A 386-nucleotide genomic window follows, 5' to 3' on the forward strand; every position below is an offset into this window, starting at 1 on the left:
TACTGTCACTGTATCAGTGGAAGCGCTGCTGCTGCTCATAACAGTAACAATGATAATTAAGTTGGAATGTCAAGGCAAACAAACAACTACTTACGCGTCGATTTCGGGATTGTACACTTCATTGTCCTTGCAGTCGTCCGGGTTCGTGTACGTTCCTTGTGCGGGGTTTTCGAGCTCCGTGGGTTTCAGGGGCTTCACCACGACCACCTGAGCGCCGTCGTTCAGGGCAGAGGATTCCAGGTCGTCAATCTCGACGACTTCCACGGCTTCGCTTCCTCTGCGGGAGCTGACAGCCTCGATGATCTCGACGCCGCGGGGACACCTGTGAGAGAGAGAAGGGGAGGGGGGTGTTAGGGAAATCGATTTTGCACTTTGTAGTATCGTTG

The 386-nt window shown here is 53.1% G+C and overlaps 1 protein-coding gene across 1 annotated transcript in view; it reads right to left on the reverse strand.

Annotated features, from left to right (window-relative positions):
• The window catches only part of LOC119594749, a gene marked incomplete in the record, with an annotated part of 15,256 nt that overhangs the window by 1,162 nt on the left and 13,708 nt on the right, over positions 1-386 (reverse strand). The window contains 1 exon segment of the mRNA XM_037943840.1: positions 95-322. Within this exon segment, the coding sequence (XP_037799768.1) occupies positions 95-322 (228 nt within the window).

The sequence above is a fragment of the Penaeus monodon genome, chromosome 34, assembly GCF_015228065.2.
Source record: "Penaeus monodon isolate SGIC_2016 chromosome 34, NSTDA_Pmon_1, whole genome shotgun sequence".
NCBI lineage: Eukaryota > Metazoa > Arthropoda > Malacostraca > Decapoda > Penaeidae > Penaeus > Penaeus monodon.